The 21780-nt window shown below is 45.7% G+C and overlaps 1 protein-coding gene and 1 pseudogene across 1 annotated transcript in view; both read right to left on the reverse strand.

The window, feature by feature from the left end:
- Window positions 1-21780, reverse strand: part of slc35b3 (solute carrier family 35 member B3) — a 47546-nt gene that overhangs the window by 15543 nt on the left and 10223 nt on the right. The window contains exons 4-6 of the mRNA XM_038810222.1: window positions 12766-12920; window positions 9546-9653; window positions 5086-5183 (exon numbers count right to left, since the gene is read on the reverse strand). Of these exons, the coding sequence (XP_038666150.1) occupies window positions 5086-5183; window positions 9546-9653; window positions 12766-12920 (361 nt within the window). The remainder of the gene's footprint in view (window positions 1-5085; window positions 5184-9545; window positions 9654-12765; window positions 12921-21780) is intronic.
- Window positions 18472-18566, reverse strand: LOC119972989 (annotated as a pseudogene).

Genomic DNA, 21780 nt, shown 5'->3' on the forward strand with positions numbered 1-21780 from the left:
TCTGCCCATAGAACACAGAACAGTACAGGCCCTTCGGCCCACGATGCTGTGCCGAACATTTATCCTAATCGAAGATCAACCTAACCTACACTCCTTCAATTTACTGCTGTCCATTTGCCTGCCCAAGAGTCGCTTAATTGTCCCTAATAACTCTGACTCCACCATCACCGCTGGCAGTGAGTTCCACGCACTCACTACTCTCTGTGTAAAGAACCTACCTCAGTCATCTCTCCTACACCTTCCTCCAATCACCGTAAAATTATGTCCCCTCATGACAGCCATTTCCACCCTGGGTAAAAGTCTCTGGCTCTATCCATGCCTCTCATCACCTTGTACACCTCTAACAAGTCACCTCTCTGCCTTCTTCACTCCAGTGAAAAAAGCTCCCTCAACCTTTCTTCATAAGACATGCCCTCCAGTCCAGGCAGCATCCTGGTAAATCTCCTCTACACCCTCTCCAAAGCATCCACATCCTCCCTATAAAGAGGTGACCAGAACTGGACACATTATTCCAAGTGTGGTCTAACCGGGGTTTTATAAAGCTGCAGCAAAACCTCGTGGCTCTTAAACTCAATCCCCCTGTTAATGAAAACCAACACACCATATGCCTTCTTAACAACCCTATCAACCTGGGTGGCAACTTTGAGGGATCTCCACAGGTTATCTCATAGAACAGTTTGAAATAAAAGTCAGATAGAGCAGTCATTTTACCGGGTCTTGGATCGATCTGCTTGGGTATCTAGGTAGCTTCATGAACTATATTGGCATCGTAACTGGTACGTTGTCAAGAACCAATCACTGAATCCGTCATCTCAGGCCTTGGATCCAGCAACTGGAGATGCTCACTGTTAACTATATGCATACCACACTGCGCATCCCTTACCATTTGTGAATGGTGAGTTCCTATTTCACCACACCAATGAACTGAGACAAAAGCAGGGAGACGTATGATGGAGCTTGGTTGGAGAAGATGTGGGCTGGAATTCTTAGGCCGTTGCGATTCACTTTTCCTGGCAGTAGCGCGCTCCCGCCCGTGGGGTGGATTCAATGGTAAATCCCATTGACAAGCGGCGGGAAGGGAGAATCCTGACGCCAGTGAATGGTGCTCCTCCGAATAACACGCAGCTGGGGAACCAGAGACTCCATCCTATGTAAGAGACAGAAGCTCTGCAGGTGGACAAGGAGCCATTTTAATCTGAAACTTTGCACATGGTCGAAGAAAGGAAAATAATCTGTGTGTGTAATCATGCCAGCCACTCAATCTGCTTCCACATGCCCTCTCTATAACAATGCTGAGCAATAGCACAAACAGCATAAATCACCCATTTCTTAAAGGTATTCTCACATGACATATGCTAATTCAAATTGGTGTAAAGCCATTATGAGATTGTCACAAACTATTTATGTTAGCCAAATGAGAGAAAAAGAAAACCTATGAAATAGTTAAGTTCCATGTGAGAATTGCATATATAAATTCAGTTTGAGGACGAGAAACTGGAGTCCCACACTAACTTTCTGGGGTTAAACAAAGTTAACCATGTAGACATGAGGACAGATTTTAGCCATAGTGGACTGGGCAGGAAGACTGAAGGATAGGATGGTTGATGAGTGGCGACAGTCGTTTAAGGAGATATTCAATTCCTCCCAACTAAAATATAGTCCAAAGAGGAAGAAAGATTGTAAGAGTCGGAAAAAACATCCATGGCTCAGCAAGGAAATTAAAGCTGACATAAAGACAAAACCTAAGGCAAACCACATTGCGAAGGTCAGTGGCAGGCTGGAACGTTTAAAGATCAACAAAGGCTTACTAAAAATGTAATCAAAAGAGTAAAGGTAAATTATTAAATAAAACTAGCGCAAAATATAAAAAAGGTTGGAATGGCTGTTAAAGGTATATAAAAGGGAAGAGAGTAGCTAAAGTGAATATTGGTCCCTTGGGAGATGAGACCAGGGAGTTAATAGTGGGGAACACAGAAATTGCGGAGAAACTAAATCAATATTTTGCCTCAGTTTTCATGGTGGAGGACACTCGTACCATCCTAATAGTAATAGGTAATGCAAAGGTAGTAGAACGAGAGGAACTTAGAACAATCATCATCGATAGGGAAAAAGTACTAAACAAACTAATCTGCCTGTCCTTTCGATAGAACATGTATCCTTGGATATTTAGATCCCAGCCCTTGCAAAAATCGATAGCAAGGAGTGATATAGGATCAGGAGGCATAGAATCTCTGTGGGTAGAGTTGAGGAATCGCAAAGGTAAAAAGACTCTGATGGGAGTTATGTACAGGCCTCCCAGCAGTAGTCAGGATGTGGGGAAGAAAATAAATCAGGAGATTGAAAAGGGATGTAAAAAGTTACAATAATTATGGGTGACCTCAATATGCAGGTGGACTGGGAAAATCAGGTTGGCAGGGGATCCCAAGAAAAATAATTTGTGGAATGTCAAAGAGATGTTTTTGTTGAGCAGCTTGTGACAGAGCCTACTGGGGAACAGGCAATTCTGGATTTGGTGATGTGTAATGAGGCAGACTTGATTAGGGAACTTTAAGGTGAAGGAACCCTTAGGGAGCAGTGATCACAATATGATAGAATTTACCCTGCAGTTTGATATGGAGAAACTGCAATCAGATGTAATGGTATTGCAATTAAATAAGGGTAACTACAAAGACATGAGGGAGGAGCTGGCCAGAGTTGATTGGAACAGGAGCCTAATAGGGAAGACAGTGGAACAGCAATGGCACGAATTTTTGGGGGTTATCCGGGAGGCACAACAGAAATTCATACCAAGGAGGAGGAAACATGCTAAGGGGAGGACAAGGCTTCCATGGTTGACGAGGGAAGTCAAGGGCAGCATAAAAGCAAAAGAAATAGGATACAAAGTGACGACGATTAGTGGGAAGCCTTTAAAAGCAACTGAGGACAACTAAAAAAGCAATAAGGGGGGAGAAGATGAAATACGAGTGCAAGCTAGTTAGTAATATAAGGGAAAATAGGAAGAGTTTTTTCAATATATAAAAGGTAAGAGAGAGCCAAAAATAGACATTGGACCACTGGAAAATGTGTTTGGAGGAATAATAATAGGAAACAAAGAAATGGCAGAGGAACTGAATAGTTACTTTACATCAGTCTTCACGGTGGAAGACACCAGTGGGATGCCAGAGCTCCAGGAGAATCAGGGGGCAGAGGTGAGTGCAGCGATCATCATGAAGGAGAAGGTTCTGGAGAAACTGAAAGGTCTGAAGGTGGATAAATGCTGTGGGAGGCAAGGGGCAAGATTGCAGACGCTCTGACAAAAAAATGTCAATACTTCTCTGGCCACAGGAGAGGTGCCACAGCACTGGAGGACAGCTGATCTGGTGTCATTATTTAAGAAGGGATATAGGGATAAACCAGGAAATTACAAGCCAGTGAGTCTAACGTCTGTGGTAGGGAAACTACTGGAAATAATTCTGAGGGACATAATTAATTTCCACTTGGAGAGGCATGGATTAATCAAGGATAGTCAGCATGGTTTTGTCAAAATGAAATCATAGCTTACAAATTTGATTGAATTTTTTGAGGTGGTGACTAGGTGTGAGGGCAGTCTGGTTGATTTAGTCTACATGGATTTTAGTAAGGATTTTGACAAGGTCCCACATGGGAGGCTGATGAAGAATGTAAGAGTCCATGGGATTCAGGGCAAGTTCATAAACTGGATCCAAAACTGGCTTTGTGGTAGAAGGTGATGGCTGAAGGTTGCTTTTATGACTGGAAGCTTGTGTCCAGAGGGGTTCTGCAGGGATTGGTGCTGAGCCCCTTGCTGTTTGTAGTGTACATTTACATCCAGATGATTAATGCAAGAGGCATGATAAGTAGGTTCGCAGATGACACAAAAATTAGTGGTGGGGTAAATAGTGAGGAGCAAGGCCTTGGATTACAGGATAATAAAAGATGGGCTGGTTAGTCGGGCAGAAGATTGGCAAATTAAATTTAACCATGGAAAGTGTGAGGTAATAGATTTTGGGAGGACTAACAAGGCAAGGGAATATATAATGAATGGTCGGACCCTAGGAAGTACAGAAGATCAAAGGGACCTTGGTGTGCATGTCCATAAATCTCTGAAGATAGCAGGACAGGTAGATAAGGTGGTTAATGCGGCTTATGGGACTTGCCTGTATTAACTGAGGCATTGAATGTAAGAGCAAGGCGGTTATGTTGAAGAAATATAAAACGCTGGTTAGGCCCCAGATGGAGAACAGTGTGCAGTTCTGGTCACCACACTACAGGAAGGAAGTGATTGCACTGGGGAGGGTGCAGAGGAGATTCACCAGGATGTTGTCTGGGCTGGAGCCTTTCAGTTATCACGAGAGGCTGGATAGACTGGGCTGGATTTCCATGGGACAGAGATGGCTCAGAGGAAACCTGATTGAGGATTATAAAATTATGAGGGACATAGATATATAAGGTAAGGGGTAGGAGGTTTAGAGATCTGAGGAAAAGCTTTTTCACCCAGGGGGTGGTGAGAATCTGGAACTCACTGCTCGAAAAGGTGGTAAGGCAGGAACCTTCACAACTTATAAGTATTTAGATAAGCACTTGAATGCCACAGCGTACAAGGCTATGGGCCAAGTGCTGGAAAATGGAACTATAGTAAATAGGTGCTTGATGCCGGCACGGATGTGATGGGCTGAAGGGCCGATTTCTGTGTTGTAAAAACTCTATGATTTCCAAAGGGCACGGGACCTACCATAAAGTGCACCTAACCTTCACCACCAGTATCTTGAGACCAAAAGGGGTACCTTGGCTAGTCAAACCAATCCGCCTGGTTCAGACCCGTTCTTAACTGCATACATTGGGTTTCACATTCTTGGCCTATCAAAATCTCACTTCAGTGGAGGTAGTCGATGATTTAAATGGTCAGCTGCCTCTGTAAACCGAGTATTTGTGAAAGTCCCCCACAGAAATTGGAAATGCTGTCTTCGAGAATAGGACTTCTGATTTTTGGGCCTTTATTTGCCATTAATTTGAATTTGGTCTACATTGTCATGCTTTCAATAGATACTGAAATAACTGGCCAAGCAGGTAGGGAATCCAGTCACTTACCATTTCTGAATTTGAACCATTATGCAGTTTCATAGCTTTTTCCTGTACATTTCCAATAGCTGCATCGGCGCAAAGTGCCATCGAGATAAGTGCTATTCCTAGAGAACAGGAAGTTTTCAAACTAACCGTTAAGCACAAGAAGATCACAATGATCCCATTTGGTCAATCATGACGTGCTGCTATAATTTCAGTTAATAAAACAACACTTCAGATATTTATTCTTGTAATTCTTCCTTCGTAGCAAAGAAAAACCCTTTGTAATTAAGCTGCACACACTTTCATTGACAATGGTGCAAACAAGCATTAACATCTCATCTCTGCCAAAAAAAAAATCCTTCAGTTAAGACTTGTAATTATCAAGACGGCCAACATTTCATTTACTGCCACATAATGAAAAAAAACTGTGCAATATTCATTCAACTTTGAACTTATTTAGTGAAGTATTTTATATTTAATATTTGGTCAGCTCAACTGTGTCAATAATCAAAGCAATGTTGGCATCAGTGGTGGCGAGGTAGATGTGGGCAGAGGGAGGAGGGAGAGCAAATAGGTTTTCAAAAACAATTGTTTTCAAAATAATATACATGACATAATATTGAAGCAAACACTCCCATTTACAGATAGCAAATTCTTAGAACAGCACATGTTCACGTAGTGCCTGTAAAGTAGAAATGCAGCTTAAATCTCTACTCAGGAGCAACAATCTGGCAAAATTGAAAGCTAAGCCCAAGGAGGAGATATTTAGAGAAGTGACTATAAACCAATTCTCCAGGTTTAAAAAGGGCCTTAAAAGAAGAGTGGAGATGTCTGGGAAGAGGGTCTGGTGGGATTAGAGCTTCAGGGTGTGCTTGCTGAAGTCCTAGCCAGCAGCAGTAGAGCAACAAGATGCACGAGGTAAATGGAAGTGAATATGGGGTCACAGCTTTCAAGGACAGAAGGTTCAAACATGAATTTGTTTGAAGAACTGTTTGGTGATGACAATTTAAAAAAAAGGGAGAGCTAGCTACTCGAGGAGAGACAACAGTTTACAATAGTAAAATATTTGTAGAGTTGCCCTGAAACTAGCCTGTAAGTGTATCACTTAATGAACAGATATGTTCACAAATTTTGCAGTTTACGAACAAAGTCAAGAGTACAATTACGATATAATCCATTCTGATGGAAGGTCATTAACCTGGAATGAGAATTCTATTTCGTCTCTCTGTAGATTCTGCATAACCTGCATTTTCAGTTATTTAAAAAAAAATAAATTTAGAGTACCCAATTCATTTTTTCCAATTAAGGGGCAATTTAGCATGGCCAATCCACCTAACCTGCACATCTTTGGGTTGTGGGGGCGAAACCCACGCAAACACGGGGAGAATGTGCAAACTCCACACGGACAGTGACCCAGGGCTAGGTTTGAACCTGGGACCTTGGCGCCGTGAGGCAGCAGGGCTAACCACTGCGCCACCGTGCTGCTCCGCATTTTCAGTTATTATAAACTATTTAAGAATGCCAGTCATAAGGGACGAAATTCTCCGACCCCCAGCAGGGTCGGAGAATCGCCTGGGGGCTCCTAAAATCCCGCCCCCCGCCGTGGCAGAGATTCTCCGCCACCCGGGAAGTGGCGGCGGCGGAATCTCGCCACTCCGAACGGAGAGGCCCCTACGGCGATTCTCCGGCCCGGATGGGCCGAAGTCCCGCCGCTGGGATGCCTTCTCCCGCTGCCGAGGTTTAAACCACCTCTGGAACGGCGGGCTCAGCGGCGTGAGCAGGCCCCCGGGGTCCTGGGGGGGCGATCGAACCCCGGGGGGTGCCCCCACGGCGGCCTGGCCCACGATAGGGGCCCCCGGCTCAGACTCCGGGCCAGTGCTGTGGCTGCACTAGTTTCTTCCGCGGCCGCCACGGCCTCCGCCATGGCGGAAGCGGAAGAGAACCCCACATCGCGCATGTGCCGACAGCGACGTCAGCGGCCAGCTGCCGCTGACGTCACTGCCGGCGCATGTGCGGACCGGCGAAAGCCTTTCGGCCAGCCCCGCTGCCGGGGGAGCCGGTTTTTTGCGCCGGTCTTCTGGTGGCAACTGCTCCGGCGCGGGGCTGGCCCCCAAAGGTGGGGAGAATTCCCCACCTTTGGGGAGGCGCGACCCCTGAGTGGTTGGCGCCACTCCCCTACTCCGGGACCCTCCGTCACGCCGGGTAGGGGAGAATGCCGTCCAAGAATAGCAGGAAGAGTTCTGTGGAAATAGGGTCAAGGGAACAGAAAGTGGGTCCACTGAAACATTCAGTGAAAGGCTCAGGGTGTGAGCTAAGGAAAGGAGGGAGAGCAGCAAAAGCTATTAGGCGGTTTCAACTTTACTGACAATAAAATGGCATGAGTTTCCTCACACTTGTTGAAAGTGAGAGGACAGGGTGACAAATTTAAAGAAACTGCTGATGCTCAAGCAAAGAGACCAGGAGTTACTTCTGATCTCTGGGAAGATCTTGGAGCAGTGGGTAGATTTAAGAGAGGGTGAGGCACAACAATGGGTGTGATTCAACTAGATCCGGTAATGGATGGCCAAGCCAGTTGTGTGCCTAATGAGCTCAACTTCATGGAGTGAAGGCATTGAGTGAGGGTTGCTGTACACCATGAGGATTGACCGATTAAGATTTTACTTGGAATAGCTTCATAGATGGAGGCAATAGAGTAGCTTAGCATGTCAACAGTTGCAGAAGTATAATAAAATTTAAGTTCCCCCCCCCCCCCCCCCCCCCCCCCCAAGTGTTGACAGATAATGCGGTTGGAAAGGGGCAGGATCATGTGGGTAGGAGAGATTCAAGATAGTGATAGCAATTCTGGGAAGAGAACAGCCATGTGAGATTTCCAGGCTGAGGGACTGACCATGAATATGAATATGCAAAGAGTGTTTATATGCTGGGAGAGGTTGGAGGAGAACAAGATGACAATGGAATTAGAAGAAAGCAAAGCAAGTTAAGGGGAAGATTAAAGTTAGAGGACGAGGAGTTCTCAATGCAGAGACAAAATGAAAGGTGGTGTATATCTTGGGGAGAAACGTAGACCTGCACCGAGTTGGGATAAAGAGGCCAAAGTGAAAAAGGTCATACCACTCCATGGTGGTTTGGGTAGGATAGGTCGTGTGAAGCTTAGGCTGGAAACTTCAGTAAGAGGTAGGGTATGGAACTCATGAGCCAAATACATGTACAGGTCAAAGCCACGATGTTAATGGAAGTGTCCACAATAAAACAAATAGCAAAGACATTTTGCAAAAGTGAATAGACGTCTGAAGGGAAAAGGGAAGAGCAGTGACTGCTGAATTGTTGGCAGTGTCCAACTAGATAGCAGCGAGTATTTTGAGCAAGATGTGCTAAAGTTTGACAAGATTAACCCCCAGCAGACACAACAGGGTGGGAAAATCCACGAGTTGTTGGGATAGGTGAGGGTTGCTGTTTATTAGAAGGCAGTAACAGATCAAAAGATCCTTCAGACAATGTCTAGGGAGGCACAGAAACCACTCGTTCGTAAGATCTTTGACCACAAAGTGACTGCAGTTCACCATATTAGTTTACTCTAGCTTCTACTGCTTCAACTGACTTTGGCTAGTTTTATTTCATAACATCACGCACCACTGTACTCAGAAGGCAGAATTTTGCTTCTCAAGGCAAAACTGTCCGGTGCAAATCGGATTTACTTAAGATTATGCAGCTGCCAAAGCATTTTACTCCTCTGAAGAAACCGCTGGTCAGTGAAAATGCAGGTGCTCCTGTTTTATTTTGTGTGTCAGTGATACCAAAATAGTAGCAAATATATGTTAGAGAAGTAAATTTGGTCTCTGAAGTGTCTGTCAGCCACTCTTATCAACCCTCAGGCAGTTGACCTCATGTGTATTCACCGCCTGAAACTTAATACTGAGTATATCAGAGCAGTTTATACAAATAATGTTCAAATTCCAAGGAACTATCAGGGAGGTTTACAGCCAATATTGAATAGACTTGCTTTGCCTTCAAAAAAATGCACTTATGCACTTTTGAAACATTCAAATGTTTTGGAAGCAAGTTAACTGTTTTGGAAGCAAGTTAACGGCTATTCAAAGCCATAATTGTGCGCTGACTTTGTTCAGAAGATGAAATGTCTGTGAGCATATCTGCTCTTTTAGGTGATACATTGCAGGCTAGTTTCAGTGCAACAGTACAAATGTTGACTCAGTAGTTTAAAAATTGATGCTGCAAAAGGTCACTAATTAATGAACATAATAAGAATTGGATTGTAAAAAGGAATTCAAGATATTCTGCAAATATTGCTAAGTTCCAAAGATGCAAGTTTAAACATAAAATGCAATAAATCGGACCCCTTAAGTGCACAAACCTCCAGCTGTTAACCATCAAGTTATTACCCAAGTTATTACAGCTACCCAAAAGCGAAACTAGATATTCCGAAATAGCATGAAAATGGCCAACAGGACTGAAATTACATGCCTCACCTGTCAGATTAAAATTTGGCGCCACTGTGCTATCAGCCAATGTGAACCAAATCAGACCAAAGCTCATACAAAGTGCAGCAGACACATCTAGAATATTGTAGCGTTTTCCTGTTATAGGAAGCAAACAGATTACAAATAATTACAGATATACAATGCAATTCCAAAGCAAAAAACACCTGCCAGTTGCAGGGGGGGGGGGGGGGGGGGGGGAGAGAAAGAAAGAGAAAGAGAGAGAGAAAGGAAGGAGAGTAGAGATACTTGGGCTTCCTTTTAAAAATAAACTACTGCATTCTGTTTAATACTGATCAAAATGACAGTGCAATACCAAAGCATTTCATCCACAGATCATTGCATCTACTTTTTCTTTCAGAACTTTAAAAGCCTTTAGGCAAGATTGACATCAGGGTAAAATTACAGAATATGGAACGCTGCATTTGATCTCTGGAAGAATTGATGTAAGCTTTGTAGAGCAGACATAATTGTCTGGTGTTCTGGCCAACATTTAATTCTATTGTTGTTTGCAGGACCTTATTTTGTGAAATTTGCTTTATTAAATACAGTTTCACTCATCATTTTTATGTCATCACCAAAATGCTTCGGCATGCATTTGTTAGCTTCAAACTCAATTACTCCAATGTTCTTCTGACCAGCCTCCTTAATGTCCCATTTTTCATAAACTTCCTTAATTTAAAACTATGAAGCCTGTGTTCTGTCCTCCAAGTTCCACTTATCCATCACCCCGGTTATCATTTATCTATACAAACTCCTGGCTCCCTCAACACTTGAAACTTAAAAAGGTGTTTATAATCCTCCATTGCTACAATCCCCAACTCTACAATCTCCTCCAATCCTACAACCATCCACGATTCATGAATTCCTCCCTGAACCCCTTTTTCTTCTTCTTTACCTCTTTCGCCTTCATTAAGGATCGCCGTAAAAGTGGTTACTTAACCCAAGTTTTAGCCCATTCTGAAACCCCTCCATCTTTGTTTGGCTCAGTGTCTCATGTGATTTATAGATTCAAGATGTTATTTAAATTACTAAAGCTCACAGGGATCAGGCATCAGTCTAGGGCATGTGATCAGACATAGGATAGTAGCACAAGACAGCATTCCTACAAAGAAAAGGTGTTTTTTGGCATTGGTCAGCAAGGGAGCATGTAGAGTCAAGCAGCTTAGATTAAATTAGGCAAGCATCTTGAAGAGAAAGAATTATCAGTTGTTGCTGCTAGGAGAGAACAAAGGCAGGGAGATAGACTAATGGGACGGGATTCTCCGACCCCCCCCCCCCCCCCCCGGCCGGGTCAGAGAATCGGCGGCGGGCGCGTGAATCCTGCTCCCGCCGGCTGCCGAATTCTCCAGCGCTGGAGATTCGGCGGGGGCGGGAATCGTGCCGGTCGGCGGCCTCGCGCAGCCCCCCCCCCCCCCCCCCCCCCCCCGTGGTGATTCTCCTACCTGCAATGGGCCGAAGTCCCGCTAGTTCTATGCAGGTCCCGCTGGCGTAAATTGGACTAGGTCCCTTACCGGCAGGACCTGGCTGTGTGGGTGGGCTCCGGGGCCCTGGCGGGGGAGGGGCGTGGGGTGGTCTGGCCTACGATCGGGGCCCACCGATCCGTGGGCGGGCCTGTGCTGTGGGGGCACTCTTTTCCTACGTGCCGGCCGTGTAGGCCTCTGCGATGGCCGGCGCAAAGGTGCACAACCCCCCGCGCGCATGCGCGGGGATGACGTTAGCAGCCGCTGATGCTCCCGTGCATGTGCGGACCTGCACCGGCCAGTGGAGTCCCTTCGGCCCCGGCTGGCGTGGCGCCAAAGGCCTTCCACGCCGGCCGGCGGGGCGCAAACCACTCCGGCGTCGGCCTAGCCCCTGAATATGCGGAGGACTCCGCACCTTTGGGGCGGCCCGATGCCGGAGTGGTTCCCGCCACTCCGTCCCACCGGGTCCCACCGGTACCCCCCGCCCCGCCGGGTACGGGAGAAGCCCGCCTATGGTCTTTTTTGGCTTCAGATATAGAAAATCTCATTAACTTTTATACAAATCCCTGACATTAATTGCAAATAATTGCAGTAGAGCTGGATCATTTGTACTTAGGAATCACGGTACTATTTTCTCATATAGCAAACTAGCTTGAAAATAGCATTACTTGGCTAAATCTGCAATCGGCACCATGGCCAAAACTTTCCGTCCGTTTACAGCGGTGGGATACCCCTGTCACAGGTTTCAGTCTGGCGAGGGATGCATTCAACAGAAATCCCGTTCACAATGGCTGGAACAGAAGATCTTGCTGCTGGCCAATGGCAGGCTGCCTCCTGCCGTGGGAAACACCCGGCGAGTTGCGCAACAAATCCCACCCCATCTCTTTTGCTGTTAGATTGCAGAGTAAACACCTCCCCCCCCCTCCAAAAAAAAATTCCACTATTTTGTTTGCCAACTTGGAGAGATTGGAAACATGGGTATATATTTGTGTTCTATGAACATATTAATTGCCTAAAATGAAAATCGTCAGACAGAATATCTTCAGTATTTAATTTTTAAATTGGGATAAGCACCTTTTAAGGTTAGCATGGAATTGATGTCAGAGGTAGGTTCTTTACTCAGAGAGTAGTACGGGCGTGGAATGCCCTGCCTGCAACAGTAGTGGACTCGCCAACACTAAGGGCATTCAAATGGTTATTGGATAGACATATGGATGATAAGGGAATAGTGTAGATGGGCTTTAGAGTGGTTTCACAGGTCGGCGCAACATCGAAGGCGGAAGGGCCTGTACTACGCTGTAATGTTCTATGTTCGGTTTTAAAATTTTGCTTTGAACAGAATTAAGTCCACTCAAAGTGCAATTTGAAGTACTTAGGTTTGTGAAAACCATTCGTGAAAACACATATAACCGTGTGATGAATCTCGTATCATTGCTACATGGACACCATTCGCATTGAAACCATTTTGTATTATTATCCCCATTAAACATTTAACGCAGAAACCTAACATACTTACAGGCAATACACTGTAACCTCTTAACTGCCACTATCCCCATCACTGAAAAATGGACAATCGTGTTTCCAAAAATCGAGCTTTTTATATTATGTATAGCAACATTACATTCATCTACAGTGCTAATTATAATACACTTCTATTCACCAAGAAGGGAGTTGGAACACAAATATCATGTAAAGGTTTGTTTTCCAAATTCTGTCAATATTGTAGAATTTTCAACTCTAGTGCATACCTTGGATGAAGACTCCTCCTATCATAACAGGAATCAGCTTGCAGCATTTAAAGATTACTTGAGTTGGATAATTCAGATAGCCCAGAGAGTTATTTGACAAGCCCATAGTGCCCACTGTAAGAAATGCTATGAGCATATATGTTTTCCAGGGAATTCTGCAAAACAAGACATAAAAGATGGGTTGTAAGCCAAATTCAGTGACTTCTGATGCTTAATAGTCATTGTTTTAAAAAAAATAATTTTTATTGAAATTTTTACAAAACATAAACAGCTCAACTCTATTAACAAAACAACCGCGGTAACACCCCAAGAACAATTCCCACCCAACTTCAAAAGCAACTACAAACAAGAGAAAGAAAAAACAAAAGAACACCCAACGTCAAAAGGGAAAGAGATAACACCCGCCACATCCCACAGACCCATGTACACAGTTCTCCCTCCCTCCCCCCCCCCCCTCCCCTCCCCTCCCTCCCCCTCCCCCCCCCCCCCCCCCCCCCCCCCTCCCTCCCCCGGGTTGCTGCTGCTGCTGGCCTATTTCCCTACCGTTCTGCCAGGAAGTCCAGGAAAGGCTGCCACCGCCTAAAGAACCCTTGTACTGATCCCCTCAGGGCAAATTTCACCTTCTCCAATCTAACGAACCCCGCCATATCATTGATCCAGGCCTCCACGCTTGGGGGCCTCGCATCCTTCCACTGGAGCAAGATCCTCCGCAGGCAACTAGGGACGCAAAGGCCAGAACACCGGACTCTTTCCCCTCCTGCACTCTCGGCTCCACTGCAATCCCAAAAATTGCGAGTCCCCAGCCTGGCTTGACCCTGGATCCCACCACCCTTGACACCGTCCTTGCTACCACCTTCAAAAACTCCCCCAGCGCTAGGCACGCCCAAAACATATGGGCGTGGTTCGCTGGGCTCCCCGAGCATCTAGCACACCTGTCCTCGCCCCCGAAAAACCTACTCATCCTCGTCCCAGTCATGTGGGCCCTATGCAGCACCTTGAACTGTATGAGGCTAAGCCTCGCACAGGAAGAGGAGGAATTCACTCTCTCCAGGGCATCCACCCATGTCCCCATCTCAATCTCCTCACCCAGCTCCTCTTCCCATTTACACTTCAGTTCCTCCACCGAGGCCTCGTCTACCTCCTGCATCACCCGGTATATGTCCGAAATCCTCCCTCCTCCAACCCACACCCCCGAGAGCAACCGATCCCGCACCCCTCGTGGGGGCAGCAAGGGGAACCCCTCCACCTGCTGCCTGGCAAACGCCCTCACCTACATGTACATAAACATGTTCCCCGGGGGGAGCCCAAACTTCCCCTCTAACTCCCCCAAGCTCGCGAACCTCCCCTCCACAAACAGGTCCCTCAGCCTCCTAACCCCTGCCCTGTGCCAGCCCAGGAATCCGCCATCAATGCTCCCTGGGACAAACCGATGGTTCCCCCGTATCGGGGCCTCCATCGAGCCCCCCCACTTCTCCCCTATGCCGTCTTCATTGCCCCCAAATTTTGAGGGTAGCCGCCACCACCGGGCTCGTGGTATACCTCGTTGGAGGGAGCGGCAACGGCGCCGTTACCAGCGCCTCCAGGCTCGTGCCCACACATGACGCCACCTCCATCCTCTTCCATGCTGCCCCTTCCTCGTCCATTACCCACTTACGCACCATCGCTGCGTTGGCAGCCCAATAGTACCCACAGAGGTTGGGCAACGCCAGCCCCCCCCCTATCCTTGCCTCATTCCAGGAACACTCTTCTCACCCTCGGAGTCCCATGCGCTCACACAAATCCCGTGATACTCCTGTTGACCCTCCCAAAAAAGGCCTTCGGGATAAGGATGGGGAGGCACTGGAACAGGAACAAAAACCTCGGGAGCATCGTCGTCTTAACGGACTGCACCCTCCCCGCCAGTGACAGCGGTAACATATCCCACCTCTTAAACTCCTCCTCCATCTGCTCCACCAACCTTGTGAGGTTGAGCTTGTGCAGGGCCCCCCAGCTCCCAGCCACCTGGACCCCTAGGTACCTAAAACTTTTCCCTGCCTGCTTCAATGGGAGCCTACCAATCCCCTCCTCTTGATCCCCCGGATGCACCACAAACAACTCACTCTTGCCCAGGTTCAACTTATACCCCGAGAAACCCCCGAATTCACTAAGAATCCTCATCACCTCCGGCATCCCCCCCCACTGGGTCCGCCACATACAGCAACAGGTCGTCCGCATACAGTGACACTCGATGCTCCTCCCCACCCCGCACCAGGCCCCTCCAGTTCCCTGACTCCCTCAATGCCATGGCCAGGGGCTCAATCGCCAACACGAAGAGCAAGGGGGACAGGGGGCTAATAGTCATTGTTGTTAGACAATGGCTACATCATGGTTTACAATTTGAAGTATGCAGTTTAAGAAATGCACAACATCTCCCTTCCTTGGGAGATTTCAACTTCATTTATATTCAAGTCCAAAAATGCTGAGGTAAAATATTCAAACTTACTTCCTAAAATGTTGCAATTTGCTACAAAATGTTCATTTTAAATTCATCCTCATCAGACCATTTTCAATAGGTTCATCTGTTCCCTATGGTTTCCTACAAGTGATCACACTCAAAAATAAAAAATACCTCATTGGTTGGAAAGCACTATGAAACGTCCTGTGGCGCTTAAGCATTGTAAACACTGGAAGTGCAAGTCATTCTTGCTTTCCTTTTTATTGGCCAGCTGCAGAAGATCAGTGGCCTACATGAAGCAAATGGTTCAATTTGATTTGAAATGTTAATTCCAATCATCACTGTACGTAAATTAGTTTAAAATATGGCTCCCTTCTTCAGGAGCCCCTCAGGATCGAAAATGACTTGCTTGCTCTCTAGTTCGATGGGCTTCGAAATGGTTGATTAAGTTGAATGTGCAATCTGCAGATTCTGCCACCTGTTTGGAGGATTAGATAGATGAGTTTTTTGGAGATCTGTGCCCTCTCTCTGATGCTCAAGACTTTGCCTCTGCGTGCTCCCAATGAAGGCGCTCGATGGGTTTGGTGCCTTCCTGAATAAACCTTCTCCATTTTGGCTGCTCACAAGCATAGGTCGCCCATGCAGCGATGTTCAATCTCTTCAGTGATGCTTTGAGGACAATCCTAAAGCGTTTCTGTTATCCTCCTAGGAGTCACTTTCTATGACCAAGTTCCGAGCGCAGCAGTTGCTTTGGGATTCTGGCGTTAGGCACACGAACGATAAAACCAGCATCACTGGACAGGACATGTGTGATTAGCGCCTCAATACAATTAAACCCGAAACCTTATACAAATTGATAGCAATATTCTGAAGAGTTGTGCTTTGAAGTTAACATAGTTACATCAAACTAATTTTATAAACATACATGATATAAAATTGAAAAGGTGCAATGTTGGTGCAATTAGGGGCTGGTTTAGCTCACTGGGCTAAATCGCTGGCTTTTAAAGCAGACTGAGCAGGCCAGCAGCACGGTTCGATTCCCGTACCAGCTTCCCCGGACAGGCGCCGGAATGTGGTGACTAGGGGCTTTTCACAGTAACTTCATTGAAGCCTACTCGTGACAATAAGCGATTTTCATTTCATTTCATATTTGGAAATTTTAGTCAACTGGAAATAAAATGCACTTGAATACATCAAGTCTTTACCAATTCCACAGAATTTAAAAAAAAGATAACCATTTAAATCAGGGCAAGTTCTAGATAATAACCACAAACAAGTCAAAATTAAAAGAGAATCTACCAATTATCTTTAAAGCACAGGATTCTCTGATGCATCAGTAAATAGTTGAGCCACAAGGACCAGGTAGATCAGTGCAATTCTATCACAGTTGGCCAAACCAGTGCAAAACAAAATCAAGAAATTTCAAGTGTACATTGCTTATTAAGTTTCAACAATCTAGAGTTACTTTAAAAAATAAATTGTGCTGTAATTTGGTTCTGCCCATTGCCGGATCAAATTAATCAACATTGCACATTTATGCCAATTGCACCCATTTACAGATCGTCAAGGAGGCCGTAATATTTCGTTTTTTTAAAAAAATGTGCAAGGACACCAATTGGACAAAGTTATAATACCAATAATCTTTATTATTGTCACATGTAGGCTTTCATTATCACCACAATTAAAATCCCCTAGTTGCCACATTCTAGGGCCTGTTCAGGTACATCGAGGGACAATTCAGAATGCCCAAACTACCTAACAGCACGTCTTTTGGGACTTGTGGGAGGAAACCAGGGGCACCCGGAGGAAACCCACAGGCACGGGGAGAACATGCAGACTCCGCAGACAGTAACCCAAGCTTACAGTGACCCAGTTTACAAAGTTCAATTTTTTCTACATTTACTAAGGAAACTGAAGACTTTAGACTAGCAAATGTTCTGCATGGCATTAAAGACAAAAAGATTGCTGTAGTTGGCCAGGTTGGCAACTGGACTAGACACTTTTTTGTCATTGAACCCATTTTCTGCAATATTAATAAAACTGCATAAGGTTACCATATAAAGGCATGTATCTTATTGTTTTATTTAAAATTATGTTCTATAAGGCTGTCTGTTTCTGCTGATTCGTTGAAGGTTTTACAATTCAGCAATATGCAAATTATAGAAATGGGAGACTGCAATTTGCACCCAGATTGCTAACTGCACCCAAAGCAGATGCATTTGGCCACAGGCGTGAACCCCAGACCAAAAAGATCCTAGGTTTGATCCCCACACAGTACAATGCAAGCTAAGAACACAGAACCGAGTCCTAAACTCTATCGATCTCAGCCTTGAATGAACTCAATGACCTAACACCCCCAGTCCCCTGGAGGAAGAGAGAATTCCATTTTCGCAACTCTCTAAAGAAGAAATGTCTCCTCTTCTGACTCTAAAATGGCTGAAATTGGAGGAAACAATGGGCGGAATTTTCCGCCAGGCCCGGCGCCGTCGTGAAACCCGGAGAGGTTCACGACAGCGTTGGAGGCCGCTCCTGGCCCCTATTCTCCCCCCGCCGGGGGGATAGGAGTGCCGTGCTGTGAAACTCGGCCGCCGGGCCATGTCGCTGGCGCACCGAGAATGACGCGGCCGACGCGCAAATGAAGTCAGCTGCGCATGCGCGGTTGTCGTCTTCCCTCCGCCGCCCCGCAAGACGTGGCGGCTTGATCTTGCGGGGCAGCGGAGGGGAACGAGTGCGTCCCATTGAGACACCGGCCCGACGATCGGTGGGCACCAATCGCGGGCCTGTCCCCTCCTGAGCACGGTCGTGGTGCTTAGTCCCCTGTACGCCCCCCACAAGCCCCAAACGGGCATCTCACGCCATATTCACGACGGCAGCGACCAGGTGTGGTCGCCGCCGTCGTGAACCGGTCACGAACAGCAGGCCGCTCGGCCCATCCGGTTCGGAGAATCGCTGGCCACCGTTTCCGTGAGAGTAGAAGCCCATTTGACTGAATCGCTCCTCAGAAGACAACTCTCATCCCAGTAATCAATTCAGTGAATCTTTGATACATCCTCTCTTTTAAGAGTACCCAATACTTTTTTTTTTCAATCAAGGGGCAATTTAGCGTGGCCAATTCACCTAACCTGCACATCTTTTTTGGGTTGTGGAGTGAGGCCCACGCAGACACGGGGAGAATGTACAAACTCTACCCGGACAGTGACCAGGGACGGGAACGAACCAGGGTCCTCGGTGCCATGAGGCTGCAGCGCCAACCACTGTGCCACCGTGCCGCCCTAAAAATGTAACTCGTCACAAATTTGTGTGTCATCCTTATGCAGGGGCCATGCTAATCTTTTCTGTATCGTTCCAATTTTAGTATTTAGGGGCTTTTCACAGTAACTTCATTGAAGCCTACTTGTGACAATAAGCGATTATTATTATTATGTGCTGCCGAAGTGAGCACGATACATCCTCCCTTCAGTACGGAGACTAAAACTGTACAGCATTCACTAAAACCTTGTATAGCTGCAGCAAGGCTGCCTTACTCTTGTACTCCCAACTCCATTACAAACAGATTGCTGTAAATGCATCTTTACTGTGCTTCAGGTATAAGGGCACAAGAATCCCTCAGAACTCCAACAGTTAATAGCTTCTCACCGTGTTAAAAAAATATTGTTTTTCTATTCTTCCAACTCAGGTGGACAACCTCATATTTCCCCACATTACAATTCACCTGCCCATTCCTAACCTGTCCACAATCCTTCAGCGTTTGTGTCCTCACAGCCTACTTTTCCATCTAGGTTTGCACTGTCAGCACACATGGATATATTATATTCAGCCCGTTCTTTTAAGTTCATTATTGTTAACAGAGTGGCCTTAGCATTGATCCTTGCGGCACCTCATCAGTATTTGAATTGAATTTGATTTATTTTCATGTGTACCGAGGTATAGTGAAAAATATTGTTTTATGAATAGTCCAGACAGATCATTCTATACATGAGAAAACATGCATCAATATGCAATGCAAATACATAGGCTCGACATCGGGTAGCGTACGGAGTGTAGTACTACTCAGTAGAGAAGATGTGTGAAGAGATCAGTTCAGTCCATACGAGGGTCATTCAGGAGTCTGGTAACAGCGACGAAGAAGCAGTTTTTGAAACTGTTAAATGCGTGTTCCCAGACTTTTGTATCACCTGCCTGTGGAAGAAGTTGGAAGAGAGAATAACCCGGGTGGGAGAGGTCTTTGATTATACTGCCCAAGAAGTCTGCCAACATGAAAATGGTCCCCTGTTTTCTTTTTAAAAAAAATTTAATTTATAGAGTACCCAATTCATTTTTTCCTATTAAGGGGCAATTTAGTATGGCTAATTCACCTACCCTGCACTTCTTTGGGTTGTGGGAGTGAAACCCACAAAAAAACGAGGAGAATGTGCAAACTCCACACGGACGGTGACCCAGCGCTGAGATCGAACCTGGGACCTCGGTGCCGTGAGGCAGCTGTGCTAACCAGTGCGCTGCCCAGGATCCTGTTTTCTATCCATAAACCAAATTGCTATCTATGCTATTATTCTCAACCCTGTAAGCCCATATTGAGTGCAATGACCTTGCATGGGGCACCTTATTGAATGCTTCAGATAGGCTGTTGATTTTGTACTGCAATTGACATCATTGCTTTGGGTTAGTTTTGTCCATTATCCAGTGATGCACTGCTAGTAGTCCATGTCAGAAAGGACAGGATTGGATTGGGTTGCTGTGTTCTTTACAGTCAAATAGCTTGTTGACACCGATATTGCAATCACTATTCATGCACATATGTGGTCACTTGATCCCAGTGTGTAAAGACAACAACTGCTTGTAAAATGGCTCCCAGCAATGCCTTCAGAACAGGAAGAATATTTGCTTACGATTTTCTGAAAAAATATCGCACTTACCTTTTTTAATCTAGCATAAGTCCTTGCCTACCAATATTGATATTACTTTGAGAGATAAATAATATGATAAATTTGTTATGGTATTTAATTTCTCAGTTCGGAAAGATAAAGATTGGCAAACTAACCTACTGAATGCGAGCACCGCAAACAATTGATTTTTATTTTCATGCCAAAAAAATGTAGCAACAGGAAATATCAATGTCAAATGCAATGAGCATTGCCTGTTTTGTTTAATCCATTAAAAGCAATTTTAACAATGCCTTGGATGCACAATATACTTGGAACACCTTCAGAGAAAGTTTGGTTTAACTATAAACCATCAACAAATAACAAACATGTAGCAAATAACTATCCAAATAAAATGGGGTTTCTCCAGCACTAGCAATCCTAGCATTCACAGCAGATCAAAACAACTATTTATTACCATTTGAAAACAAATGAGCCAAACAAATGCTCAAACTGGTGCTGTGGATAGTTTTAATTGTTTCTTTTTGTCCAATATTTAAACTCATTAGCATATGGGTAAATACAAAATCTTCCAAAAATCAGAGCCATTCGGCAGCCAAGATCATTGAATGCAATTTCAGTTGGCTGCACAGCACAAATAGCTTCTTATATTTGTGCTGTGCAGCACAAATATAAGAGGCAACACGGTAGCACAGTGGTTAGCACAATTGCTTCACAGCTCCAGGGTCCTGGGTTCGATTCCCGGCTTGGGTCACTGACTGTGCGGAGTCTGCACGTTCCCCCCGTGTCTGCGTGGGTTTCCTCCCACAGTCCAAAGATGTGCAGGTTAGGTGGATTGGCCTTGATAAATTGCCCTTAGTGTCCAAAATTGCCCTTAGAGTTAGGTGGGGTTATTGGGTTGTGGGGATGAGGTGGGGGTGTGGGCTTGGATAGGATGCTCTTTCAAAAAAGCTGGTGCAGACTCAATGGGCTGAATGGCCTCCTTCTGCACTGTAACATAGAACATAGAACGATACAGCGCAGTACAGGCCCTTCGGCCCACGATGTTGCACCGACATGGGAAGTCAAAACTAAAGGCCACCTAACCTACACTATGCCATTATCATCCATATGCTTATCCAATAAACTTTTAAATGCCCTCAATGTTGGCGAGTTCACTACTGTTGCAGGTAGGGCATTCCACGGCCTCACCACTCTTTGCGTAAAAAACCTACCTCTGACGTCTGTCCTATATCTATTACCCCTCAATTTAAGGCTATGTCCCCTTGTGCTAGCCACCTCCATCCGTGGGAGAAGGCTCTCACTGTCCACCCTATCTAACCCTCTGATCATTTTGTATGCCTCTATTAAGTCACCTCTTAACCTTCTTCTCTCTAACGAGAACAACCTCAAGTCCATCAGCCTTTCCCCATAAGATTTTCCCTCCATACCAGGCAACATCCTGGTAAATCTCCTCTGCACCCGTTCCAAAGCTTCCACGTCCTTCCTATAACGAGGCGACCAGAACTGTATGCAATACTCCAAATGCGGCCGTACCAGAGTTTTGTACAGCTGCAACATGACCTCATGGCTCCGGAACTCAATCCCTCTACCAATAAAGGCCAACACACCATAGGCCTTCTTCACAACCCTATCAACCTGGGTGGCACATTTCAGGGATCTATGTACATGGACACCGAGATCCCTCTGCTCATCCATACT

The sequence above is a fragment of the Scyliorhinus canicula genome, chromosome 10 (genome assembly GCF_902713615.1).
Source record: "Scyliorhinus canicula chromosome 10, sScyCan1.1, whole genome shotgun sequence".
Classification (NCBI taxonomy): Eukaryota; Metazoa; Chordata; class Chondrichthyes; order Carcharhiniformes; family Scyliorhinidae; genus Scyliorhinus; species Scyliorhinus canicula.